Genomic DNA, 24,980 nt, shown 5'->3' on the forward strand with positions numbered 1-24,980 from the left:
CCATTGTCAGTTAAGTGTTTCTTGATGAGCCACTTCATTTGAATAGTCCCTCCAAGAGGTGCAGGCTAACCACCTTGTGAGCATTACCAAGGAGCAAACATTTTGAAATCCAATCCAGAGCAAATATTCATAACTTCAAATACAAAAATGATACATGCATACAGATAGCATAATCATAACCAGCAAATCATAACATTTTCATAGACATCTTACATGCCACATTTTGTACAAGATTTGTTGCAAATATATATCAGTGTTTGCAACAATTATCTATATGGTCATATTTTAATCAGATAACATCACAATTATATTCTGAAAATTTCAGTGATACTTTAACTAGGAACTGGATGACGAGAACAGATAATTTGAATGGAAGAGGAAAGGGGATTGAATATCTGGCAGATCTCAGCGAGGAAAAGTACAAGATTTCTCACTTCCTTAGATGCTATTTCAGGACTCGGAGAGATAATATTTTATTAAAGCTAATGTTAAAAAAATTATATAATACATAGGTTGGGAAAAGAGTGTCTGTACATCTGGGTATAGTGCTTACATTATCCACAAATGCAAAGTTTTTTTTTAAAGTCATATGATACATAGAGTACATAATCAGCAATAACCCAAATTTAGGTGAATAGATTTAACAATACAGCTTAGATATTAGAATCCGAATACTCGGGTACAGCACTCATGAAAAGTTGTACAGAGATTTGGTTGTGGAAAGCAAAATACATCAATGAGTGGAGATTGTCCCTCAGTAATTGAGAATTAGGATAGGTTGTCCATTTAGAGAAAAAAAAACAGTCCATCAGGAAAGTATTTGAGTTACTTTCTGGACTGCACTTCTCAGCTCATCCCTCCTGGTTTTGCTGATGTCCACTGATACGTTCTGTGTAGATGTTCCTTGATCACCTGATGGTGTCTGACACCATGAGTTGCCGCATCAGCTGAGCGTAGCGTTGACTGACTCCACATTCTCTCAGGACTCGCTCATTACCGGGGTCCCATGCACCCAGGGCTCCAATGATTAGTGTGTGAGTTTGGACCTAGTAGTCCCTAGCTCTCAGGGTGTTGGCCAGAGAGGCATATTTCTCCAGCTTTTGAGCTTGGGCGTCGTGGAAAGCCAGAGTCCTGTTTTTGAAGGGCACTGTGATGTCCACCATGATGATCTTCTTCCGGTCCTCGTTGCTGATGACGATGTCTGGTCACAGTTGGCTGTCAGTTCTGGGGATGGTGGAGTTTACAGCAACCTTCCCCATGGATGGCTGGATGGCTCTGGTGAGGTGATTTTGGATGGTATTGTGTCACAGCTGCCAAGCTCTCGAATGGGGCTTGCAGCTACACTGGATGTGGGGTAAAGTCTCGTTGGCGTAGCCGCACTTCTTGCATCGCTTGTCCCAATTCCCATGGCGGACAGCTCCACTCAGTGGGACGCAGTTGAGCCAGGCCTGGTGGATGAACCTTCAGTCGGCAAATTAGGTGAAGCTGCCTCCAGGGAGGAAGTGGTTGCTGGCTTGCCACTTGCATGTCACTTCAAAGGCCTTGCCCTGGTCTGGCTTCCGTTTCAGGTTTTCCACATATTGGCAGCGAATGGCATCATTCAGGGTCCTCTCCAGCATGGTTCTGTCTCTTGGAGTGATGATGTGCACTCCATATTCTTCACCTGTGGCACCAGGGTTCCCAGCTTCTGGCGTTCTTCACACCATGTCCAGTGGCAGCCAATAAACTTCTCCAGTTATTGCGCAGCATTGCGGGCATGAGTCCAGAGCAAAGCAGTCGCCTCCCCTTCCAAATTTGCCTTCCAGTGAGTCGCTTAGGTAGGTGGCTACATCTTGGTTGGATGGGGTCCTGGCAATTTGCTTCTTGATGGCATCCTGCAGAGCACTCTCCACGATGTTCCTCACTGTGCCGTCCGGGCATGTCAGAAGGTGGAAGGTATTATCTTGGCAAGAAGGTACCAATCAACTTGAAAAGCGAATAAGACCACAAATCTCAGAAGAATCAGGATTCAGAGAGATAAGGAAATCCCAGAGCCACCAATAATTCATGGAAGAATTCTTATGGGAGAATAAATATTAAAGGGATACTTGATTGGCGATCCTGTGCTGGAAAGAACTATCTATCTCATATACCTAGAAGTGTAAGGACTTCTGAGAAACACTTGCAGTTGTCAATGGTTCCAAAAATTGCAAAGAGACATTGCAGGCCATAGCCAGGAGGAGTACAAGTGACCCGAAGTATGATGTGAAAGGATGACTTTAATCTTTCCATGACGCAGGTCTTCAGCACAAACAGAATGAGACTCGTTGGGAAGCATCTTGGAAAAGGAGACAAAGCAGCTACTGTTTCTGGGAAACCAGAGTCGTGCAGGAATAAGAGAAACACTGTATGGGATTAAATATTGGTAACGCACAGTAGGAGGAGGTGGGAGGATTTGACGACATGGGAACTGTATATATTAAATCCATATATTGAATCAGGCTGGTAAACTATTCCGGGCTGATTCAGACTATGCTGCCAAACCCGCAATTAGGGACAGGATGACATTCAACAGCGATATACATTGCCCATGCTACCTGGGCTGGAGATAGACTGGGGGGGAGGGGGGGTTGTGTGCACTCTGTTCACACTCTCCAAACAGTCCCAGAGTAGTTGGGTGTTTTGGTAACCAAATAAACAATGAAATAGTTAACAAGGTTTACATTTGAATCAGCATAATCTGACATCTATCTGTGCGTTTACTTGGCACTACGCATCTGAATTAACATTACATTGAGACGAATGAGGGTAGTTCGTAGATATCTTAAGATCAAGAGCTGACCACTATGCACAAACCCCAAGTAATAAGTTGACTTTATGCAAAAGATTTAATTTTTTTTTTTGGGGGGGAATTATAATAGTCCCTCAACCCAGTAGCTTTGTAGGAGTATCTGTATCGTTACTCCACTGCCACGGCTACAGCCCGTGGACTTTGTTAGCTAGTGGAACCCCTGTGTGCTTCCGACAGGTGGGTTTAGATGTGTGATTCTAAGCAGATGCTCTGGTCACATAATAATAATAGTAATAGTAATAATAATAGAAAGAAGAAGAAAAGGTGGAGCCTAGGAGTTCCAAATGAGTTGGGGCTCCATTGAGCTGGGCCATTGTGCAAGCACATAAAAGACAATTCCAGCTTCCAAGAGTTTATCATTCAAATAGACAAGACAGTCAATGCGTGGGAAGGGAAACTGGTACAGAAAGGCGAAGTGATTTGCCCAAAATCACATAGCAAGTCAGAGATAGATCCAGGAATAGAATCCAGGTCTCCTAACTCCCAATCCAGTGCTCTGTCCATTGGACTCCTCTACAGGACCCACTACGACACCAAATTCTTTCTTTGGAATCCAACTGTGTAGTTTGCGTCCCACCCCATGTAAGCGAACTAGTAGAGGACAACTGTTCTCCGATTTCTATGGATTTTGGATTGAAATGATTAGCTTCTTATTTTTGTAGATTTCTATACATTTAAATTAGCCTTTGTAATTTTGCACTCTTAGTATGGCCATAGGTGAACACTGAAGTCCGATTCCTTGGTGTTACAAAAGACAATACATCGAGGAAGACAGAAAAATATGATCATAAACACGCTGCTCCACGTAATAAATCACAACATTGTCACTAACCTAAAGTAAATAAAAGTCGAGTCCTATTTCCTTAAATTTAAATCGAAAATAAAAACAGACACCCATTAGTATCTAAAATTAAAAAAAGGAAGGAAGGAAATTTAATGAATGTTCAGATGTCGCTCATTTAACTGTGGATATTTTTAAAAATTTTGCCATCTTCAAAGAAAATACTTTTTTGGAAGAAATTTGATAAAGGTCGGCGCAGGAGTAGTGCAGTAGGAAAATATTTTACCCCCCGCCCCATTTAGCATTTACACGTTTTAGTCACAGGATGTCGCTGTTGACTTCATACAAAATGGAAAAACAGAGCTCCACTTTGCTTTGTATCCAGTCTCTCACAGCCTGAGATCTGCTGAATAATGCCGGAGTCAAATGGAATTTATTTCATGATTTAAAACATACGTGTGAAAGTTTTCAAGAGATTTTCTTAATTTATGAACAACAGAAGGAAGATATATTAAAAAAAAAACGGAAAATTTCGGACTGTGTCTCTTCGGACTGTGCTTTAATTTGCAGCAAACAACAGATTCGGCAGGATTGCCTGACACCGGATTAAATTTGCACAAAGACACGGCAGGATATTTAAGAATATTTATTTTCTGTTAAAGACCTAGGAATTTTATCTCTCAAACAGTCACTGACACCGCCCCGCGTCCGCGATGGCTCTTCTCCGGCGAGACGCCCTGGTACCCAGGCAGCTGCTGCGGTTGGTTCTGTTACACACGGTCTGGGAGGTGGGGAGCGGCCAGGTCCGTTATTCCGTGCCGAAGGACTCCAAACACGGCACCTTTGTGGGTCGCCTGGCCCAGGACCTGGGGCTGGAGGTGGCGGAACTGGTGCCTCGGATGTTCCGGATGGTCTCCAAAGACAGGAGAGATTATTTTGAGGTAAATTTGCAGAACGGCGTTTTGTTTGTTAATTCGCGAGTAGACGGGGAAGAGCTGTGCGGCCAGAGCCCCCTGTGCGCCATTGACCTGGAGGTGATAGTGGACAAACCCCTGAGGATATTTCACGTGGAAGTGGAGATACAGGATATAAATGAAAATGCTCCTGTTTTCTTGGTACAAGCGCAAAATCTAGTTATCTTAGAATCGAGACGGTCGGGTTCGCGATTCCCACTAGAGGGCGCGTCTGACGCAGATATCCATAGATTCATAGATTCTAGGACTGGAAGGGACCTCGAGAGGTCATCGAGTCCAGTCCCCTGCCCGCATGGCAGGACCAAATACTGTATAGACCATCCCTGATAGACTTTTATCTAACCTACTCTTAAATATCTCCAGAGATGGAGATTCCACAACCTCCCTAGGCAATTTATTCCAGTGTTTAACCACCCTGACAGTTAGGAACTTTTTCCTAATGTCCAACCTAGACCTCCCTTGCTGCAGTTTAAACCCATTGCTTCTTGTTCTATCCTTAGAGGCTAAGATGAACAGGTTTTCTCCCTCCTCCTTATGACACCCTTTTAAATACCTGAAAACTGCTATCATGTCCCCTCTCAGTCTTCTCTTTTCCAAACTAAACAAACCCAATTCTTTCAGCCTTTCTTCATAGGTCATGTTCTCAAGACCTTTAATCATTCTTGTTGCTCTTCTCTGGACCCTTTCCAATTTCTCCACATCTTTTTTAAAATGTGGTGCCCAGAACTGGACACAATACTCCAGCTGAGGCCTAACCAGAGCAGAATAGAGCGGAAGAATGACTTCTCGTGTCTTGCTCACAACACACCTGTTAATACATCCCAGAATCATGTTTGCTTTTTTTGCAACAGCATCACACTGTTGACTCATATTTAGCTTGTGGTCCACTCTAACCCCTAGATCCCTTTCTGCCATACTCCTTCCTAGACAGTCTCTTCCCATTCTGTATGTGTGAAACTGATTTTTCCTTCCTAAGTGGAGCACTTTGCATTTGTCTTTGTTAAACTTCCCCCTGTTTAACTCAGACCATTTCTCCAATTTGTCCAGATCATTTTGAATTATGACCCTGTCCTCCAAAGCAGTTGCAATCCCTCCCAGTTTGGTATCATCCGCAAACTTAATAAGCGTACTTTCTATGCCAATATCTAAGTTGTTGATGAAGATATTGAACAGAGCTGGTCCCAAAACAGACCCCTGCGGTACCCCACTCGTTATGCCTTTCCAGCAGGATTGGGAACCATTAATAACAACTCTCTGAGTACGGTTATCCAGCCAGTTATTCACCCACCTTATAGTAACCCCCTCTAAATTGTATTTGCCTAGTTTATCAGTAAGAATATCATGCGAGACTATATCAAATGCCTTACTAAAGTCTTGGTATACCACATCCACAGCTTCACCCTTATCCACAAGGCTCGTTATCCTATCAAAGAAAGCTATCAGATTGGTTTGACATGATTTGTTCTTCACAAATCCATGCTGGCTGTTCCCTATCACCTTACCACCTTCCAAGTGTTTGCAGATGATTTCCTTAATTACTTGCTCCATTATCTTCCCTGGCACAGAAGTTAAACTAACTGATCTGTAGTTTCCTGGGTTGTTTTTATTTCCCTTTTTATAGATGGGCACTATATTTGCCCCTTTCCAGTCTTCTGGAATCTCTCCCGTCTCCCATGATTTTCCAAAGATAATAGCTAGAGGCTCAGATACCTCCTCTATTAGCTCCTTGAGTATTCTAGGATGAATTTCATCAGGCCCTGGTGACTTGCAGACATCTAACTTTTCTAAGTGATTTTTAACTTGTTCTTTTTTTATTTTATCTGCTAAACCTACCCCCTTCCCATTAGCATTCACTATGTTAGGCATTCCTTCAGACTTCTCGGTGAAGACCGAAACAAAGAAGTCATTAAGCATCTCTGCCATTTCCAAGTTTCCTGTTACTGTTTCTCTCTCTTCACTAAGCAGTGGGCCTACCCTGTCGTTGGTCTTCCTCTTGCTTCTAATGTATTGATAAAAAGTCTTCTTGTTTCCCTTTATTCCTGTAGCTAGTTTGAGCTCATTTTTTGCCTTTGCCTTTCTAATCTTGCCCCTGCATTCCTGTGTTGTTTGCCTATATTCATCCTTTGTAATCTGTCCTAGTTTCCATTTTTTATAGGACTCCTTTTTATTTTTTAGATCATGCAAGATCTCGTGGTTAAGCCAAGGTGGTCTTTTGCCACATTTTCTATCTTTCCTAACCAGCGGAATAGCTTGCTTTTGAGCCCTTAATAGTGTCCCTTTGAAAAACTGCCAACTCTCCTCAGTTGTTTTTCCCCTCAGTCGTGATTCCCATGGGACCTTACCTATCAGCTCTCTGAGCTTACCAAAATCTGCCTTCCTGAAATCCCTTGTCTCTATTTTGCTGTTCTCCCTTTTACCCTTCCTTAGAATTGCAAACTCTATGATTTCATGATCACTTTCACCCAAGCTGCCTTCTACTTTCAAATTCTCCATGAGTTCCTCCCTATTTGTTAAAATCAAGTCTAGAACAGCTTCCCCCCTAGTAGCTTTTTCAACCTTCTGAAATAAAAAGTTGTCTGCAATGCAGTCCAAGAATTTGTTGGATAGTCTGTGCCCCGCTGTGTTATTTTGCCAACATATATCCGGATAGTTGAAGTCCCCCATCACCACCAAATCTTGAGCTTTGGATGATTTTGTTAGTTGCTTAAAAAAAGCCTCATCCACCTCTTCCATATTGATACAAACTCTCTGCTAACCTATAAACTCAGCCTAAATAATTATTTAACTTTAGATGTGCAAGTAAAAAATTACCACAGTACATTGGCGGAACTCGTGCTTAAGAAATCTCTGGACAGAGAGGAAATTCCTGAGCATCGTTTATTGTTCACCTCCACTGACGGGGGCAAACCGGGGCTCACAGGCACAGTTCAGCTGGTGATCACTGTGCTGGATGCGAATGATAACGCGCCTGTATTTAACCAATCTGTTTATGAGGTGAGTTCGTTAGAAAATGCAGGTCATGGAACGTTAGTCATTACACTTAATGCGACGGACTTGGACGAAGGAATTAATAAAGACATTTCATACTCCTTTAGTGATCTCCCATTCAGTGTGAGAAAATTATTCAGCATTGATGCTTATACTAGTGAGATCCGACTTAAAGGAGAAGTCAATTATGAAGTCAAAACCCTGTATGAAATTCGAGTGGAAGCCAGAGATAAAAGCCCGTTTCCTTTGGCTGGACATTGCAATGTTTTGGTGGAAATTTTGGATATTAACGATAATGCCCCTGAGTTAACAATAACGTCTCATTCTCTGCCGGTTCCAGAGGACGCTCCCCCGGGGACAGTGGTGGCTCTTATTAGCGTCTCTGACCGGGACTCGGGAGACAACGGCAAAGTCACCTGCTCCATCCCCCCGAACCTGCCCTTTCAGCTCGTCTCCACCTTTAAGAATTATCACTCGCTGGTGCTGGCGGAGGCCGTGGATCGGGAGCGAGTGTCTGAATATAAGATCCTGGTGACAGCCAGAGACGAAGGGGCCCCGTCTCTCTCGGCCAGCAGTAGCATTTTGGTGCCGATCGCGGATGTGAACGATAACGCCCCCGCTTTCGCTCAGCCCGTTTACACGGTGTTTGTGAAGGAAAACAACCCGCCCGGGGCCCATCTCTTCACCGTGTCGGCCTCGGACCCGGCCCTGAGGGAAAACGTCTTTGTGAACTACTCGGTGGTGGAGCGAAGTGTGGGAGTGTCCAGCTACATCTCGGTGCACTCGGAGAGCGGGCACATCTATGCCTTGCAGCCCTTTGACTCCGAGGAGCTGCAAGTGCTGCAGTTCCAGGTGAGCGCGAGGGACGCCGGGTTCCCGTCGTTGTGCGGGAACGTGACTGTGCAGCTCTTTGTCCTGGATGAAAATGACAACGCGCCCGCAGTGTCCCCGGCTGGCTCCGGCCGCGGCTCGCCAGGGCCCGAGCTGGTTCCGCTGTCGGCCGGCGCAGGGCACGTGGTGGGCAAGATCCGAGCGGTGGATGCGGATTCCGGCTACAACGCGTGGCTTCGCTACGAAGTGCAGGAGCCCAGGGCTGCGGGGCCTTTCCGGGTGGGTGTGTACAGCGGGGAGATCAGCACCACGAGGGCCTTGGAGGAGGCGGACGGCCCCAGCCAGAGACTCGTGATCCTGGTGAAGGACCATGGGGAGCCGGCGCTGTCAGAGACAGTCACTTTCAGCCTGTCCCTAGGGGAGAGTCCCCAGGCTGTGAAATGGGACTCGAGGCAAAGGGGCAGGATCGAAGGGTCCTTGGTTGACATGAACGTGTCTTTAATGATCGCCATTTGCTCGGTGTCCGGGCTGTTTGTGCTGATGATTGTCGTGTACGTTGGCCTGAGATGCCACCCGGGTCCGGAAGTGATGTGCGAGCCTGGGAAAGCCACCGTGGTGTGCTCGAGCGAAGTGGGGAGTTGGTCCTATTCCTAGCGCCAGAGCCGGAACTTGAGTGTAGGGGAAGGCACCGCCAAGAATGACCTCATGGTTTTCAGCCCCAACTCCTTGGGGAATGTGGGCATAGAGAAACCTCAACAGGAACTGACACTGAAGTCTTCTGCGGCTGTGAGTCATATGACTGAATCCTTATTTAGAAATGTTTTTATGTTGTAGGTCTTCATGTGTTCTTAGGCATGTTGTCTTTGAAATTAATGATAAAGCAACTTTCTTTAAAAATTGGATGTTTCTTATAGCAACTGTAGTTGGAAAAAGTTTTTTGAGAGAATTAATCGTTATCAATAACTTCTATATTTCTACTTATGTGTAGGTACTTTGGTAGTCATAGACAGGAATGTGGGCTTTAATATTCCGAATTAATTGTAATACAAGTATTTGGATGTTTATATCATTATTTCTGTTTATGTCATATTTATACGAAAGAAAATTAAAAAAATGTGGAAGTCTTGTGAATGTTAATTAGAGAAATATAAAATTCCTTGCAGATTCAATTTAGGGTGAGTATGTTTATATTGTTTGGTATTTATATTATTGCTATTATTAGTGCCTATATTTTACAAATGGAAAATATTTTTATTAGCAGGTATCAATAAACGTGCAAGTTTTGTCCTACGATTTCACAACACATGAAGCAGAACTCTGTCTTTTTGATGCATTGCTATGTCTCAGCGTTAGCAATAATAAGAAACACATATTTGATCCCCAAACTCTGGTGTTTTATTCTTATGGTAGAAAGGGTTGTAACTGAAGGAGAATTAATCACGTTCTTCATTTTTGTCAAATATTTTATCTATATTTTAAAAATAAGTTTATTACATTATTTTCTGAAAGCCTTCAAAGTAAGGATTTAAATGTCCCCAATAGTAAAGTTTAATCACCCTGTAAATAATGAATTTCACTGCAGTGTGGATGGATTACTTCACTATTGTGTCATTATTTATGCCCTTGTATAAAATGTAACACACGCATACCCACGGGATTGCAGAGATATACAGTTCACTTATTTTTCTCTCTCTCTCTCTCTCTCTCTCTCTCTCTCTCTCTCTCTCTCTCTGTAATCTAAATCAGTGGTTTCCAAACTGTTTAGGCTGCCTTCCCCTTTCCAAATAATGCAGTCTACCGCATACCCTCATCGGAGATAGGCAGACACAACACATGTGGGTCAGGTGCCCCGAGATTTCTGCCTTCCATTTAGCAACAGCTTCTAGAAGTTTTGAAACTGTGGAGCATGCCCAAAGGGGGGCACAGAGGAATGTTCGGAGGGGCAAGTGGTGACACCAGGCTGTTGGTACCAATCCCACATGGCAGGGATTGGGGAGGGAATGCCACCTTCACCCCGACTCACCTTAAGGGGCCACACAGCCTGTCTGAGTGTTTGGAGGGGGGGGTGCAACCAAAAATTAAGTCAAAGGGGGGGGGCTCAGTTTTTGATCTGAGTTCCCCCTTTGAGTTTAAATTTTTGGTTGTGCCCCCCCAACCTAGGCGGGCTGGGTGGCCCGCTGAGGAGAGTCAGGGTGTGGAGATGGTTTGGGGCTGGCGTCAGCCACCTGGCATTGCTGCTTGCCCCCTGAATGTTCCTACTCCTTAAGGGAGTGTCCCCCACATTTTGAAAACCTCTGTACTAAATAAAATGCATTGTCCTCCATTACAGGATTTTTCTTGCATACCTCCTGACGAGTGCTTGTGTACCCTTAGGGGTATCCTTACCCCAGTTCGAAAATGACTGCTGTAAACTGTGGTATACTGCTACCTATCACCATAGTACTGAACAACTTCCACATAAAATCAGTGGTAATAATGAAATCCCTAGTGGACTTCATGAAGGTTCTAGCACTTCTTCCGTTTTAGGGTCATAACTCCGATTAAGGTAGCCATTTTTTCTTGTTGATTTTATTATTTTCCTCCTTTTTTGTTTAGTTGTCCCGGGTGAGGAAGTGTCAGTACTGTGAGGTCATTCTTATGGTGAAGCTTTTTAAAAAAGGAAGGTTTTGCAGTGTTTTCTAAAGATGGTCAGGTTCTGGATTTGCCTCCTCCCGTCTGGAAATTTGTTCTATAGTCCGATTCCCCTCAGCCGAGAATGCTTTGACCCCAACTGTGAGGCGCTTTGTCTTTCTTGGGCTTTGTGATCTGAATTGTCCCAGAGAAACACAGCTGTCATGGTGATTCACAGATTGAAATTCAGTCTTTGATACACCCGGGGCTTGATCCATTAATTACTTTGAAACTTATGTTCAAAACCTTAAACTAACATGGGAAACTGACTGGCATCCAGTGGAGGGATTTGAGCATGACTTGATGTGCTCAGGGTAGTCTGAGCCATGGAGAAGGGAGGCAGATGCATTCTGTACCAGCTGGAGCCAGTTCATTGTCTTTACTTTCAGTTTTAGAGTCAGTAAATTACAGTAATCCAATTTAGATATGCATATACATGGATCACCGTGGCCAGGTCCTTGCTTATGAGGAAGGAAGCTTCCTAGCAAGCTGGAAGTGAAGGAAAGTATTTCTAGATAAACTTCTTGATCATCCACGCTCAACTATGAGAGGAATAGGACCTCGTACTTATCCCGGACAGCTCCACAGTTTCTCACATCATACGGACTTGGTATCATCTCTGTTTCTTTTGCCTCCTTTTCCCTTTCATCCTTGTTGCTGTTAATTCCAGTTACTTTCTGTGTAACATCACTACATTTAATACTTTCCTCCCTATCTCCATGTTAACACCATTCTTTGCTCATCACCTCTCTTTGCTATCTTATTTTTACTTCTGCTCTTGCTGAACTGCACCTCCATTATTATTATTAATATTACTCTGTATTATATCCTTGGGATTATTTTAAACGAATAGCCTTCACACTATACAAGATCTTTAAGCATAAGAAGGGGAAAGTAACTGTCTAAAATTTATTCCCATGAGTCACCAATAAATCCTGACCATGAACCGCCTCTGTAGGTTTGAGTAGTCAGGAGTTTTGTTAAACCCTCTGCCACTTTCCTGATAACAGGAGAACCAGATAGGTCCTGCCTCCCCTGTTTACATGTTAGAAGGAGTCTGAGAAGAGATATTGAGACTCAAAGAATGATGAAATGCAGTCGATTAGCCATTGGTAGGTAAAGATTGCATGAAGCATTACATAAATCTGGAAATTGAGGGATAGCAGTTTTAAAAGTTGGTCACTGGCTGGTCTCTCACCAAGACAGCTGTTCAAATAATTTCTTGAGAGGGACCTAACAAAGAAATTGCAACTCTCCATCACATCAAATTTACTTTTGAACTTCAGAAAGGGGATGATCAGTGCATCTCTCCTCCCACTGAAGTGGAGTGAAATAATCTAAGTAAAATTATCCTTACCACCCCCAAACTCCTCTCCCCCTGCTTGCTTGGTTACATGCATAGTTCTGTTATCAGGAAACTGTCAGGTAAAATAGAAAGGCCTTTTCAAACTTCTAAAATATATCTTCCAACAAAAAAATCAACAAGGATTCTTGAAGTTCTGTGGAGTTGTCTTCCTTGTGCCCTGGTTCCTAATTATTGGCTGAAGTAAACTGCATTAGTTTCACTAGTTGCTGCAAAATGGCAAGTTGGTGTGGAATTGCAAGTGAAATGAGATTGTAATGTTGGCATTTATGTATATTTGATTACAGTAGTCTCAAAGCACAGGGTCAAACTAATTGTCATTCTAGCCCAGTATCCTGTCTTCTGTCAGTGGCCAGTGTCAGGTGGTTCAGAGGGAATGAATAGAATAGGGCAATTTTGAGTGATCCATCCCCTGTTATGTCATTTTGCCCCAGCTTCTGGCAGCTGGAGGTTCAGAGCATGGGGTTGCATCCCTGACCATCGTGGATAATAGTCATTGATGACCCTATCTTCCATGAATTTATCTAATTCTTTTTTGAACCAGTTATACTTTTGACCTTCATAATTGTGATGCTGGTATACCAGGTGACAGCTTATGCCAAGGTCCCGAAGTCTCAGCTGAACACTGACAAATACATAGCTGGGATCAGTCTGGCTCACCTCTGTGTTACTATTGTAAAATCAGGAGTTAGAATTATAAGAATATATTTAGAGTTTAGATTTTACTGAATGCTCGTGAGTTGCTGGATATATTAAGCTCTCTTATAATATGTGCATCCCATATTGTAAGGTCATCATAGAATCATAGAGTTAGAAGTGACTAGAAAGGTCATCAAGTCTATCCCCCTGCCAAGATGCAGGATTTGTTGTGTCTCAACCATCCAAGACAGATGACTATCCAGCCTCCATCTGAAAACCTCCAGTGAAGAAGCTTCCAGATCGTCCTGAGGTAGTCTGTTCCATTGTCCTACTGTTCTTACAGTTAGGAAGTTTTTCCTGAGATTTAATCTACATCTGCTATGCTGTAGTTTTAACACATTGCCTCTTGAACCCATTGCCTCAGAGAAACTGGGAAGGATCCAGACACAAGTGACAAAGATGGTCAAAGGGATGGAATATGAATCATATGGGCAAAGGCTGAAGGAACTGGGTATGTTTAGTTTGGAAAAGAGGAAATTAAGAGGAGATATGATAGTGGTCTTCAGATACCTGTAAGGCTGCCATAAAAAAAGATGGAGAAAAGTTGTTCCCTTTTGGCACAGAGGGCAAGATAAGAGGTAATATTTGAGCGGTTGTATTGTGAGCCTCTGTGACTATGTAAATCACCAGACAGAAGAGAGACATTAATTGGTGTGATCTGCAACAGAAAGAGTTATATCTTTCCCTACAGGAAAGGACCATTGACACTAGACAACCTATTGTGGGATGTTAAAGAGGACAAAAGACTTTGTTGTACTGGTTCCCCCTCCCACCATGAAGCTGAATCATGCAGGTGGAGTCCTCCCATCAGCTGAGTTTGCAGCTCAGAATGCAGGACAGGAGGGGGTAAAACCCCAAACAAAAGGAACTAGGTATCTCTATTCTGCTTGGACTCTAGAAAGCAAGTTTTCTAGATATAAGCAACAGATCTCCAGCTGCTTAGCCTGGGTTCGCCCTAAAGGACATATAGAACTTGCATATTATAGATGCTTCTATTAGCTTTTGAAATTTAAGATTGTAACCCATTTATGTAATTATGTTTTCCTGCTTTAACCTTGTAAGTAACTCTCTAGTTTCCCTTTCCTATTTAATAAATCTTTATATAGTTTATTATAGGATTGGCTACAAGTGTTGTCTTTAGTGTGAGATCTGCGGTGCAATTGACTTCGTGTTTGATTGGTTCTTTAGGACTGGGAGTAACCTGAATATTTTTGTGATTGTTGGTGTAAGGGACCATCTATTAAAAATGTGTGCTCACCAGGGTGGTGAGATAGATTGGAGTACCCAAAGGACTATCTGTGATTCCATGTTAAGACTGTTGCGGTGCCTGAGGAGTTCACATTAAATAATTGGTTGGTGAAATCTAAGTATAGAATTCACAACCAATTTGGGGTTTGCACCCTGCTTCCTAACAGTCTGCCCGGAGGTTGGTGCTCACACTCTTGAGTCAGTGCAGAAAGCATTATAATAACATCCTATGGCAATGAATTCCACAGATTGATTATGCATTGTGTGAAGTATTTCCTTTTGTTTGTTTCAAATTTGCTGCCTATTAATTTCATTGGGTGACCGCTACTTCTTGTGTTATGTGAAGAGGTAAGTAACACTTCCCTATTCACTTTTTCCACACCATTCATGATGTTATAAACCTTTGTCATATCCCCCCTTAGTCATCTCTTTTCCAAACTGAACAGTCCCAGTCTTAATCTCTCTGCCTATGGAAACTGTTTTATACCCTTAATCATTTTTATTGCCCTTCTCTGCAACTTTTCCAATTATAATATATCTTTTTTTGAGATGGGGTGACCAGAACTTCACACAGTATTCAAACTGTGGGCATACCATGGATTTATAAAATGGCATTATGCTATTTACTGTCTTATTATCTATCCCTTTCCTAATGGTTCCTAACATTCTGTTAGATTTTTTTGACTGCTGCTGCATATTGAGCTGATGTTTTCAGAGAACTATCCTCAATAACTCCAAGATCTCTTTCTTGAGTGGTAACAGCTAATCTAGTGTATGAATACATGTAGTTGGGACTATTTTTCCCAATGTGCATTACTTTGCATTTATCAACACTGAATTTCATCTGCCATTTTGTTATCCAGTCACCCAGCTTAATGAGAACCCTTTCTAACTCTTCGCAGTCAGCTTTGGATTTAACTATCTTGAGTAATTTTACATCATACGAATTTTGCCACCTCACTGTTCACCTCCTTTTAAAAACCATTTATGAATATGTTGAACATCAGAGGTCCCGGTAAAGATCGTCTCCCTGCCCCCACTATTTATTTGTGAAAACTGACCATTTATTCCTATCCTTGTTTCCTATCTTTTAACCAGCTACTGATCCATGAGAGTGCCTTCCCTCTTATCCAATGTCTGCTTATTTTGCTTAAGAGCCTTTGGTGAGGCACCTTGTCAAAGACTTTCTGAAAATCCAAGTACACTATATCTACTGGGTCACTCTTGTCCTCTTGCTTGTTGACACCATCAGATAATTCTAATAGCTTGGTGAACCATGGTTTCCCTTTACAAAAGTCATGTTGACTCTTCCCCAACATATCATGTCCATAGTGCTTAAGAAATGATGGGCTCAAGCAATTAGGTGCTGGGGCTCAAGCAATTTTTTTACTTTCATAACAGATAAAGCAAGCCCAGAGGTGACGGGGCTATGAACTGCCAACCTGAGAGGTGCTGGGGCTCAGCCCTGGCAAGCCTGAGCACAAATTAAGCACTGCATGTTCTGCTATGTGCGTGATAACTTTGTTTTTAATATACTTTCAGCCAATTTGCCTGGTAAAGATGGTATTCCAGCAGAACTGTACAAAGTAGAAGGCCCAAAGGCTATTGAGGTGTTTCACAACATCTTGAGTAGCATTTGGGAAGATGAAGACATGCCACAAGACTTCAAAGATGCTATTATCATAGGCACTGACTTGGTGGGTGCTCCGAGTCTGGAGCACCCATGGAAAAAAAATAGTGGGTGCTCAGCACCTCCCCCTTCCCCCGAGTGCCTCCCACCCGCTGGTGGCCCTGCCTATCAGCTCCTCCCCCTCCCTCCCAGCACCTCCCACCTGCCAGCGATCAGCTGTTCAGTGGAAGTTCAGGAGGCACTGGGGGTAGGGCGGGAGCAGGAAGAGGTGGGGCAGGGGTCGAGCCTGGGGGGTAGGGGTGGAGTGGGGGTGGGAAGAGGCGAGGCGGAGGATTGGGGGAAGGGGTGGAGTGGGGGCAGGGTCTGTGGCACAATGGGTGTCGAGCATCCCCCAGGAACTGAGGAAGTCAGAGCATATGGCTATTATTGTATCACTGTTCAAAAACAAAGGCAGCAAAGCTGACTGCAGAAAATACAGAGGCATTTCTCTCCTCTGTACAGCAGGGAAAATACTAGCTTGTATTCTACTGCACAGACTCATTGCTAACATATCTGAGAAGAATTTTCCAGAAGTGCAGTGTGGTTTCAGACCAAGTCCTAGTACCATAGACATGATTTTTGTCATAAGGCAGATCTAGGAAAAAATGTTTAGAGCAGAACATGGACCTATTTGCAGTTTTCATCAACTTGACCAAAGCTTTTGACATGGTAAACAGAGAGGGTCTATGGGTTATTCTACCTGAACTGGACTGCCCAAGAAGGTTCATACAAATCATCCATCTGTTTCATGACCACACGACAGTGCAAGTGCTTTCCAGTGGTGATTCTTCTCATGCATTTGAAATCTTGAATGGAGTGAAGCAAGGCTGTGTACTTGCTCCAGTGCTGTTCAATTTGTTCTTTGCCTGTGTCCTCAGCCATGCCACAAGGAACATGGATCAGGGAATATACATCTGCTACCGACTCAATGGCTCTCTCTTTGATCTTCGAAGACTCAATGCTAAGACCAAGATGCTGGAGAGACTTCTTGTTGAGGCACATTTTGCAGATAACTGTGCCTTGATGGCTCATAGACATGATGACCTTCATGTCATCATTGATTGGTTTTCTGAAGCATCTCAGCTATTTGGCCTCACCATCAGTCTCAGTAAGACAGAGGTCTTGTTCCAACCAGAACCTCATTCCAAATGGGGATCAGTTTAAGTATTTGGGCAGCATTATCTCAAGTGATGGTTCCCTTGATAAAGAAATTGCTTCCAGCATCAGTAAAGCCAGCCAGGCCCTTTGCCGACTCCAAAGAAAAGTCCTTCACCAACACAACATTCGTCTCTCCACCAAATTGAAAATCTACAGTGCAGTGGTTCTAACGTATTTCCTATATGGATCTAAGACATGGACTCTTTATAGATGGCACAGTAAACAGCTTGAGCAATTTCACATGAGCTCCCTCCACCCAATAATGAGCATTCGCTGGCAGGACAGAGTGACCAATATTAAGGTTCTTGAGAGAGCAAACACAGCCAGCATTCAGGAAATACTATTCAGAGCAGAACTTAGGTGGACTGGAAATGTCATCAGAATGGAAGACCACTGTCTCCAAAACAGATCTTGTATGGGGAGCTGAGTCGGGGCAAAATAAAGAAGGATTGTCCATATAAGTGCTTCAAAGATAACCTCAGGAGGAATCTCCAGTGCGCTGGCATCAATCTCAAAGGACTCAAGCAAATGGCTCAGAACAGGGCTCGCTGGCAGTCTCTGACAAGATCAGCATGTAACAGGTTCAAGTGGGATTGATGAAATGGTCTCCAGGCTGCACGTGAAAAATGCCACAAAACTGCATCATCAAACCTCAGAGATTAGACTTCCCATGCCCTCAGTGTGGCTGACTCTGTGCTTCAGGGTAGGACTTCAGAGAAAATTGTGACAATATCATCATCATCATTGTCAGCAATGGGCTACCAGCAATCTCTTCGACCATTTCACAGTCATTGTCACCATTTTGATCAGGTGATTGACAGTGTAGTCCTCCTGATATTCTTATTGTTCAAGCATGGAATTTCTATCAATAGAGATTCTATGGTATAGTTTGATTCATTTAAGATTTTTATTTTATTTGACTATGCTTTTCTCACATATAGTGCCACTCCACCATGCATGTAACCTACTCTGCTATTCCTATGTATTTGGCACCTGGTATTACCATGTCCCATTGATTATCCTCATTCCACCAAGTTTCCCCAATGCCTATTATATCAATATCCTCATTTAATGTCAGGTACTCTAGTTCACCCATCTGAGTATTTATACTTCTATCATTTGTATATAAAGCACTTGCACATTTTGTCAATATTCAGTTGCTTGCCTTCATGGGTTATATTTAAATAAGGCGGTCTTAAGAACATAAGAACATAAGAATGGCCGTACTGGGTCAGACCAAAGGTCCATCTAGCCCAGTATCCTGTCTACTGACAGTGGCCAATGCCAGGTGCCCCAGAGGGAGTGAACCTAACAGGTAATGATCAAGTGATCTCTCTCCTGCCATACATCTTCACCCTCTGACAAACAGAGGCTAGGGACACCATTCCTTACCCATCCTGGCTAATAGCCATTAATGGACTTAACCTGCATGAATTTCTCCAGTTCTCTTTTAAATGCTGTTATAGTCCTAGCCTTCACAACCTCCTCAGGCAAGGAGTTCCACAAGTTGACTGTGTGCTGTGTGAAGAAGAACTTCCTTTTATTTGTTTTAAACTGCTGCCCATTAAGTTCATTTGGTGGCCCCTAGTTCTTATATTATGGGAACAAGTAAATAACTTTTCCATATTCACTTTCTCCACACCACTCATGATTTTATATACCTCTATCATATCCCTCCTTAGTCTTCTCTTTTCCAAGCTGAAAAGTCCTAGCCTCTTTAATCTCTCCTCATATGGGACCTGTTCCAAACCCCGAATCATTTTAGTTGCCCTTCTCAGAACCTTTTCTAGTGCCAGTATATCTTTTTAGAGATGAGGAGACCACATCTGTATGCAGTATTCAAGATGTGGGCGTACCATCGATTTATATAAGGGCAATAAGATATTCTCCATCTTATTCTCTGTCCCCTTTTTAATGATTCCTAACATCCTGTTTGCTTTTTTGACTGCCTCTGCACATTTAACTGTTCCTCACTAACTCCTACCTTCCCTTTACCAACTTCTTTCCTATCTTATTTTACTAGGATGTAGAGTCCCCTCTTTAATAAATTTATCCCCCAAAGGCTATCACCACATGTGCTCCTCTGCACCTGTTGTTTTCCCCCCAGGCCTTAGGTTCCTAAAATTCTCTGCAACTTTTTTTTAAATATGCTAGCAATCTAGTTCCATTTTGGTTTAGGTAGAGCCCATCCTTCCTGTACAGGATCCTCTGTTCCCATATGCTTTCCCAGTTCCTAATAAACCTAAAACACTCCTCCCTACACCATCCTCTCATCCAGCCATTGAGACTCTCATTCTGAAGTTCTGCCTAACTGACCCTGCAAATGCTACCTGAATTCCTACTTGAATCCTTTCAGTTGATAAAACCTCCCATTATTCATCTGCACCATGATATTGTACCAGCTAAAACTGATATTATAACTATTTCCTGTGTTTCATATTTACTTTCTGAAATAGACTGTAAACTCCTTGGCACATCGCCAGTGCATTGAAATTGGCCGCAAGGCGCTATACGCACGTATTGCACTCCACCACTAGCACCAGTGCCATCCTCTTTCTAATCATTACTACTAGTGCAACTGCTATTGCTACTCGTCATCTTCATTATGAGGCAAAATATATCAGCCTGGCTGATGACAAACAACTGCCAGTTGGATCGTAGCTCTGCATTGGTAGCGCACTGGACATTATTAGATCAAGTTTTTAAGTCCTGTTACGCGATCATCCAGTCGGATGGGTGGATGGAGCTCCCCTTTGCTGCAGTTCCATAGGAGATACGCTTGTGCAACAGACAGAATAACTAGGCCCCTGATTTTGTTCTTCAAAACTCTCAGTGAGCTGGAATCTGAAAGGCTGCATCTCCCTCTGTGACCATAACCTCCCGAGATGGCTGAGATCCTCTGGGACGATGAAATGCCTGATGTAAAGAGTAAGAATAGTGAGAATGGGAAACAGAACTTTGCTGGTTCATGAGCAGGGAATTCCCTTCCTGAAGAGCTGAGGATTGCAAGGGTCCTGATCATATTCAGGACAAAATACAAGACCCAACTCTTTGACATAACCTTCCCATAACATACTCGCTGGCTCATACCAACGCACACACTTCCACTTGCAAATGCTTACACAAACACAAAAGCGAAACAACTCAAAGCTACTATTCTGCTTTCTCTGAGGGTATGTCTACACTACGAAATTAGTTCGAATTTATAGAAGCCGGTTTTATTGAAATCGGTTGTATACAGCCGATTGTGTGTGTCCACACAATACAATGCTCTAGGTGCTCTAGTCGGCGGACCGCGTCCACAGTACGAGGCTAGTGTCGACTTCCGGAGCATTGCACTATGGGTAGCTATCCCAGAGCTATCCCACAGTTCCCGCAGTCTCTGCCGCCCTTGGAATTCTGGGTTGAGATCCCAATGCCCGGATGATGCAAAACAGTGTCGCGGGCGGTTCTGGGTACGTGTCGTCAGGCCCCTCCCTCCCCCGTCACAGCAACGGCAGACAATAGATTCGCGCCTTTTTACCTGGGTTACCTGGGTTACCTGTGCAGACAACATGGAGCCCGCTCAGCACAGCTGAGCTCACCGTCACCATATGTCCTCTGGGTGCCGGCAGACGTGGGACTGCATTGCTACACAGCAGCAGCTGCTAACTGCCTTTTGGCGGTAGACGGTGCAGTAGACTGGTAGCCTTCATCGGCGATCTGGGTGCTGGCAGCCGTGGGGCTTGCCTTTTGGCAGTAAATGGTGTATTATGACTGTTAGCCGGCCTATTACAAGTCGGGTCATCGCACATTAGCAGAGTCTTCCCTGAGCAGCAGCTCGTGCAATAGGCCTGAAGACCATCGTCATACACCGCCCCGTATTTGCTGCCAAGCACCCAGAAAGATGCCGAGGGCTATCAGTCACGCTGCACCGTCGTCTTAAGATGTAAAAAAATAGATTTTCTCTGTATTCATTTGCTTCCCCCTCCCTCCGTCAAATGAATGGCCTGCTAAACCCAGGGTTTTCAGTTTAATCTTTGGGGGGGACCAGTCTGTGACAGTTGTTTGTGTCTCTCCCTGATGCACAGCCACCGTTCTTTATTTTAATTCCCTGTGCCTGTACGCCATGTCGTCACTCGGCCCGCCCTCCCTCCTTCCCCTAGGCCGTCAGATACTACGTTTGCGCCACAGCTCGAGCCGAGAAGCGGTTCGCGCCTTTTCTTTGAATTCTGGGTTGAGATCCCAATGCCCGGATGATGCAAAACAGTGTCGCGGGCGGTTCTGGGTACGTGTCGTCAGGCCCCTCCCCCCTCGTCACAGCAACGGCAGACAATAGATTCGCGCCTTTTTACCTGGGTTACCTGTGCAGACAACATACCATGGCAAGCATGGAGCCCGCTCAGCTCAGCTGAGCTCACCGTCACCATATGTCCTCTGGGTGCCGGCAGACGTGGGACTGCATTGCTACACAGCAGCAGCTGCTAACTGCCTTTTGGCGGTAGACGGTGTAGCATGAGTGATAGCCGTGGGGCTGGCAGCCGTAGGGCTGCATTGCACCAGCCCCTTGCAGGCAATGGTATATTATGACTGGTACCCATCGTCGTCGTACTGGTATGGCTGTCAATCATGGCCACCTGGGCAGACATGCTACTGTTTCGATGATGACGGTTACCAGTCATAATATACTATTTTCTGCCAATTGCCCAATATTGTCCGCTAAGCACCCAGAAGAGGCCGAGGGCGATGCTGGGTGCTGGCGGACGTGGGGCTGGCAGACGTGGGGCTGCATTGCTACACAGCAGCAGCCCCTTGCCTTTTGGCAGATGATGGTATTTTATGATTGGTACCCATCATCATCGTACTGGAGAGGCTATCACTCATGCTGCACCGTCGGCTGCCACCTTAAGATGTAAAAAATAGATTTGTTCTGTGTTCATTTGCTTCCCCTTCCTCCGTGAAATCAATGGCCTGCTAAGCCCAGGGTTTCCAGTTTAATCTTTGGGGGGACCATTCTGTGTGACAGTTGTTTGTGTTTCTCCCTGTTCCTGTACCTGAACGCCATGTCGTCACTCGGCCCTCCCTCCCTCCCGCCCTCCTTCTCCTGGTCCATCAGATACTACTTTCGCGCCTTTTTTCTGACCAGGCGCCATAGCTAGCACTGGGATCATGGAGCCCGCTCAGATCACCGCGGCAATTATGAGCACTATGAACACCACGCGCATTGTCCTGGAGTATATGCAGAGCCAGAACATGCCAAGGCGAAACCCGGACCAGGCGAGGAGGCGATTGCAGCACGGCGACGAGAGTGATGAGGAAATTGACATGGCCATAGACCTCTCACAAGGCACAGGCCCCAGCAATGTGGAAATCATGGTGTCACTGGGGCAGGTTGATACCGTGGAACGCCGATTCTGGGCCCGGGAAACAAGCACAGACTGGTGGGACCGCATCGTGCTGCAGGTCTGGGACGATTCCCAGTGGCTGCGAAACTTTCGCATGCGTAAGGGCACTTTCATGGAACTTTGTGACTTGCTTTCCCCTGCCCTGAAACGCCAGGATACCAAGATGAGAGCAGCCCTCACAGTTGAGAAGCGCGTGGCGATAGCCCTGTGGAAGCTTGCAACGCCAGACAGCTACCGGTCAGTCGGGAATCAATTTGGAGTGGGCAAATCTACGGTGGGGGCTGCTGTGATCCAATTTGCCAGGGCAATGAAAGACCTGGTGATAGCAAGGGTAGTGACTCTGGGCAACGTGCAGTCAATAGTGGATGGTTTTGCTGAAATGGGATTCCCAAACTGTGGCGGGGCCATAGACGGAACCCATATCCCTATCTTGTCACCGGAGCACCAAGCCACCGACTACGTAAACCGCAAGGGGTACTTTTCAATGGTGCTGCAAGCCCTGGTGGATCACAAGGGACGTTTCACCAACATCAACGTGGGATGGCCGGGAAAGGTACATGATGCTCGCGTCTTCAGGAACTCTGCTCTGTTTCGAAAGCTGGAGGAAGGGACTTTCTTCCCCGACCAGAAAGTGACCATTGGGGATGTTGAAATGCCTATCGTGATCCTTGGGGACCCAGCCTACCCCTTAATGCCATGGCTCATGAAGCCGTACACAGGCAGCCTGGACAGGAGTCAGGACCTGTTCAACTACAGGCTGAGCAAGTGCCGAATGGTGGTGGAATGTGCATTTGGACGTTTAAAAGCGCGCTGGCGCAGCTTACTGACTCGCTCAGACCTCAGCGAAAAGAATATCCCCATTGTTATTGCTGCTTGCTGTGCGCTCCACAATATCTGTGAGAGTAAGGGGGAGACCTTTATGGCGGGGTGGGAGGTTGAGGCAACTCGCCTGGCCGCTGATTACGCGCAGCCAGACACCAGGGCGGTTAGAGGAGCACAGCAGGGCGCAGTGCGCATCAGAGAAGCTTTGAAAACGAGTTTTGTGACTGGCCAGGCTACTGTGTGAAACTTCTGTTTGTTTCTCCTTGATGAACCCTCCAACCCCCCCCCCCCCGACCCGGTTCACTCTACTTCCCTGTAAACCAACCACCCCACCCCACCCTCCCCTCCCCTCCCGCTTGCAGAGGCAATAAAGTCATTGTTTTTTCACATTCATGCATTCTTTATTAGTTCCTTACAGAGGTGGGGGGATAATTGCCAAGGTAGCTGGGATGGGTGGGGGAGGAGGGATGGAAAAGGACACACTGCATTTTAAAACTTTAACTCTTATTGAAGCCCAGCCTTCTGATGCTTGGGCGATCATCTGGGGTGGAGTGACTGGGTGGCCGGAGGCCCCCCCACCGTGTTCTTGGGCGTCTGGGTGAGGAAGCTATGGAACTTGGGGAGGAGGGCTGTTGGTTACACAGGGGCTGTAGCGGCGGTCTCTGCTCCTGCTGCCTTTCCTGCAGCTCAACCATACGCTCGAGCATATCACTTTGATGCTCCAGCAGACGGAGCATTGCCTCTTGCCGTCTGTCTGCAAGCTGACGCCACCTATCATCTTCAGCCCGCCACCTCTCCTCTCGTTCATGTTGGGCTTTTCTCATCTCCGACATTGACTGCCTCCACACATTCTGCTGTGCTCTATCAGCCTGGGCGGACATCTGCAGCTCCGTGAACATCTCGTCCCTCGTCTTACGTTTTCTCTTTCTAATGTTCACGAGCCTCTGCGAAGGAGAAACATTTGCAGCTGGTGGAGGAGAAGGGAGAGGTGGTTAAAAAAGACACATTTTAGGGAACAATGGGTACACTCTTTCATTACAAGGTCGCATATTTCGGCTTGCAGGCAGCCATCGTAGGCCACAGTGTTTTGGCTTTTTTAACCTTCTTAACATGTGGGAAAGGTTGCAAACAGCAGCGCATTTCCCATATCAAGGATGAATTGGGTTGTCCATTTAAAATGGGGTTTCAATGTGAAAGGAGGGGGCTGCGGTTTCCCGGTTAACATGCGGCACAAACACAAGTAAACCACCCCCCCCACACACACACGATTCTCTGGGATGATCACTTCACCCCTCCCCCCCACCGCGTGGTTAACAGCGGGGAACATTTCTGGTCAGAATAGCAGGAACGGGCGCCTCTGAATGTCCCCCTTAATAAAATCACCCCATTTCAACCAGGAGAGCTTTCTGGAGATGTCCCTGGAGGATTTCCGCTCCATCCCCATACACGTTAACAGACTTGCTTGCTTTTTTTTTTGTAATGTTTACAAATATTTACAAAGTTACACTCACCAGAGGTCTCCTGTGTGCCCTGAGGGTCTTGGGTGAGTTCGGGGGTTACTGG

At 45.0% G+C, this 24,980-nt stretch overlaps 2 protein-coding genes across 2 annotated transcripts in view; both read left to right on the forward strand.

Moving 5' to 3' along the window:
- Positions 1-24,980, forward strand: part of LOC117881581 (protocadherin alpha-C2-like) — a 287,284-nt gene that overhangs the window by 7,861 nt on the left and 254,443 nt on the right. The gene's annotated exons all lie outside the window — the stretch shown is intronic.
- Positions 4,313-9,112, forward strand: LOC117881585 (protocadherin alpha-8-like). Its single transcript, XM_034779003.1, has 2 exons — positions 4,313-4,815; positions 7,327-9,112. The coding sequence occupies exons 1-2, from the start codon at positions 4,325-4,327 to the stop codon at positions 9,056-9,058; spliced, it is 2,223 nt and encodes a 740-aa protein (XP_034634894.1). The 5' UTR covers positions 4,313-4,324; the 3' UTR covers positions 9,059-9,112.

Source organism: Trachemys scripta, chromosome 8 (genome assembly GCF_013100865.1).
Source record: "Trachemys scripta elegans isolate TJP31775 chromosome 8, CAS_Tse_1.0, whole genome shotgun sequence".
NCBI classification, from domain to species: domain Eukaryota; kingdom Metazoa; phylum Chordata; order Testudines; family Emydidae; genus Trachemys; species Trachemys scripta.

Excerpts from the sequence above, each read along its gene's own strand:
- LOC117881585 (XM_034779003.1), top strand. The coding sequence starts at position 4,325 with ATGGCTCTTCTCCGGCGAGACGCCCTGGTACCCAGGCAGCTGCTGCGG. Across the intron at positions 4,816-7,326 it reads TCTGACGCAGATATCCATAG|AAACTCTCTGCTAACCTATA; the intron begins ATTCATAGATTC and ends CCATATTGATAC.